Source organism: Olea europaea, unplaced genomic scaffold, assembly GCF_002742605.1.
Source record: "Olea europaea var. sylvestris unplaced genomic scaffold, O_europaea_v1 scaffold13278, whole genome shotgun sequence".
In the NCBI taxonomy this organism is placed as follows: domain Eukaryota; kingdom Viridiplantae; phylum Streptophyta; class Magnoliopsida; order Lamiales; family Oleaceae; genus Olea; species Olea europaea.
In genome coordinates this window covers 1-3,058 of record NW_019230758.1, presented here as the reverse complement: position 1 = coordinate 3,058, position 3,058 = coordinate 1, and the positions used below count along the sequence as shown (strand labels likewise).

The window sequence follows — 3,058 nt, the reverse complement described above, 5'->3', positions numbered from 1 at the left end:
GAAGGAGAAGTGAATTTTGTTCTTTTCGTTTTGATTTTTAATTATTTATTTGGGTTTCATTTATTATTATTATTATTATTATTTATTGATTTATTTATTTATTTTTAAATAAGAGGGTATATTTACCATTTAACATGTTTTTATTGAAAAAATGGACGGCAGGGATACTTCACATTGAAGGTTTATTTTTCGCAATATGCCCAATGGGAAATGGGTTTTGTGTAGTATAACTTAAATAATTTATAAACGACAGGATGGATTATTTTTAATGCTCATATGAAAATGTATGCTTAATTTTTCATATTATGAGATGAATAATCGATTTGGGCTAGTTGCATTGGGAACGGACCGTAGAAATTCGAAAACAAACTGATTTATCCCAAGTTTGATTGTTGGTTCTTTGATTTCAATTACCGATTTTTGCTTCGCTCAAATCAATTAACAGTCAAAAAGTTAAATCGTCATAGATTTTTTTGCTTTTTGCAAGTCTAGTAGTCTATGGAGCATTGGAGTGTACTGTATTCAATTGATGAAAATAAAGAAGATACAATTTTAACCAAATAATAGAAATGACCTTATTTGCTTAGCGTCATTAGTTCTAGATAACATTATTCATTTCAATATGGATGAAAAATACACCTGAAAATGAATATATCCCCAAACTTGGTTATCGTTGTCACCTGTGTTATTTGCCTATGATCATTTTTTCTAAAATTTCTAAAAAAATACTAATAATTTTTTTTTCTATTTACTCAAGGTTGAACATTAATTTGAACCATGCATTCATAATTACTATTCATTTGTTATCAACATATTTTGAGAGACTTAGTCTTATTTTATCTAAAAAGTTGCTTACAATTTTTTACTAAAAGAAAATTGGGATGGCTAATATGATATAATATGTATAAAACGTATTTTTTCAGAATTGCGAAATAATCTCCAACTTAGATGTCAAAAATAAAAAAAAATCCATACGATGGAAACTTGAAGTTTCATTTGCATAATAAATTACAATCGAACATTATTACAATCACACAGTTACGTAAATGGAATTGATCCTCCAGCTAGCGTTACACAATTCTCAAATACATTTCTAGCCAACGCATATTATTCACTTGTTCAACAAGTACATAGGATTTTTATTATGTCATGGGTACATAAACTACAATAATAAGCTTATTTGAAATTGTAAATTCCTTCAATTTCCCACATCGAATTGTCTCAAACCCTGAAAATCACAATGAAAACAAGAAATCAAATGTGAGTGCTAATAGCAAGGAAGAATTGATCAATAAACTAGAATTGCTTACTGAGTATAGTCGATCACGATTCTTCCCGCATCAGGATTAGCAATGGTGGAAAAGACTTCCTGAGAGAGATCAAACTGATTATTTCCACATCCTGGGCAACGATCTACAATTGTTACAGTTACTTCCTGCCCTGTGCAGGGGTTTGGTACGCTGTTGGTGCCTCCAGTGCACTTAACCCTGTACCTTCTTCCACAAGCTGCTCCATTATTGTACAATGAAGGGTTGGCAGCAGCTATCACGGTGCCTTTTTCTTGGAAGCCATAGCATGCCGATGCTGCATATAGTTGTATTAATTAACTAATTTATTAGCTTTTAAGCTTTAATTGAATATTTGATATATAATAGTATATAATTAACATTTGCAAACATAATACTCCTTCCTTCCCATAAAAATTGACTTGTTTTCATCACGATAATATAATTAATATAACTGAAAATATAATTTTTCTTAAGTTTTCTAATATACCCTACATTAAAAAATTGTTTAAATATGAGTATCTTATAGTTTTTGATAACAAGACATATTCCCCAGTAAGGAAACTGAGGTATTAATTGGAACAAACAAAAAACGAAAGCAAGCCCATCTTTATGGGATGGAGGGAATATCTAAATACTTACGAACATAAGGTGGAGTGTAGAAAGTAGCAGTTCCTGATTCAGCAATTGCAATAGAGGTAAGGCATATCAATATGCCCACCATCAAAATAACTTGAATTTGAAAGCTCATTTCTCTATGATTTTTTATCTGTGCAAAAAAGAGAGTATATGTTTGTGGGTATGTTGAAATGCTCTTGCCCTTTTATAAAGGCCAAGTATTGAGCAAAACAATTGTTTCATTCTCAAGCCATTAAACAAATTGTTTGATTAATTGTGCCTTGTATTGTAATACCATACAGTAAGCAGTACTAATTTCCAATTTGCTTCGTACAAGAGATTATGGAAGTGTTTAATTGGAAGTTTTCCATTTATTGAATATCATAGAGCTCCGTTGTTGTCGATTTTATCCAGTAAGTGGACGGATCGTAACAAGTAGTAAAGTGGATCTTTTGAGTCCGGATTATCGTTCCCACGAGAACTATACTTTAGTACTCAATTTATTATTCCTAACTCCTATTTGATGAATATAAATAAATAAAATAAAATAAAAAATATATAAAAAAAATAAAAATTGATTGATTGTGATTTTTAAATCTAACTACTAAAAATCTCGGAAATGCAACAAAAAATTAGTGAGAATTTAAATAATAAATGGAGATTAGGGCGGAACAATTTCACCTATTGCTCACCTTAATTTCTAATATCAAGATTCATAAAATTAAAATAGTGTTCGGTCGAATTCTTCTATTGTATTCAACCTTCCCTTCTCGAATTCTCGTTGAGCCTATTTAATTAGTTCAATTCCATATCTCTATGCAAATTAAATTTAATTAAACGAAACATTGATTCTAAGAATTTACACACGACCGCAGTAATCAATATAGGTATCTCTACACGTTATATTAATTTACCGAATTTTATTATGTGATCTAAACAAGAATCCGCATCTCTAAGTAATTATTGTTCACGAAATCATTAAATATTTGGCCAGAAAATTCAAAGCATTAAAAACATAATTAAAATTCACACATAAAATGTAAAAGAACAAAAATTTCAAATAAAAGAAACAAAGTTCCCAAATAGATTACGTTGTTCGCCCTAAAATTAAATTTAGCTACACATATTATTAAGAGAAAAACAAGAATTTATGA

General features: G+C 29.6%; 1 protein-coding gene across 1 annotated transcript; it reads right to left on the bottom strand.

The window, feature by feature from the left end:
- Positions 1 to 1,005: 1,005 nt before the first annotated feature.
- LOC111375014 (EG45-like domain containing protein) lies at positions 1,006 to 2,091 on the bottom strand. The gene is made up of 3 exons (XM_022997807.1): positions 1,929 to 2,091; positions 1,311 to 1,584; positions 1,006 to 1,228 (listed from the first exon to the last, which is right to left on the bottom strand). Exons 1-3 carry the CDS (start codon positions 2,035 to 2,037, stop codon positions 1,222 to 1,224), a joined length of 390 nt encoding a protein of 129 aa, XP_022853575.1. The 5' UTR covers positions 2,038 to 2,091; the 3' UTR covers positions 1,006 to 1,221.
- Positions 2,092 to 3,058: the final 967 nt, after the last annotated feature.

What these genes read in the sequence shown, in the direction of transcription:
- LOC111375014 (XM_022997807.1), bottom strand. Translation starts at nt 2,037, where the DNA reads ATGAGCTTTCAAATTCAAGTTATTTTGATGGTGGGCATATTGATATGC. An exon ending in CTACACTCCACCTTATGTTC is followed by an intron (nt 1,585 to 1,928) that starts GTAAGTATTTAG and finishes AACTATATGCAG; the next exon opens with CATCGGCATGCTATGGCTTC.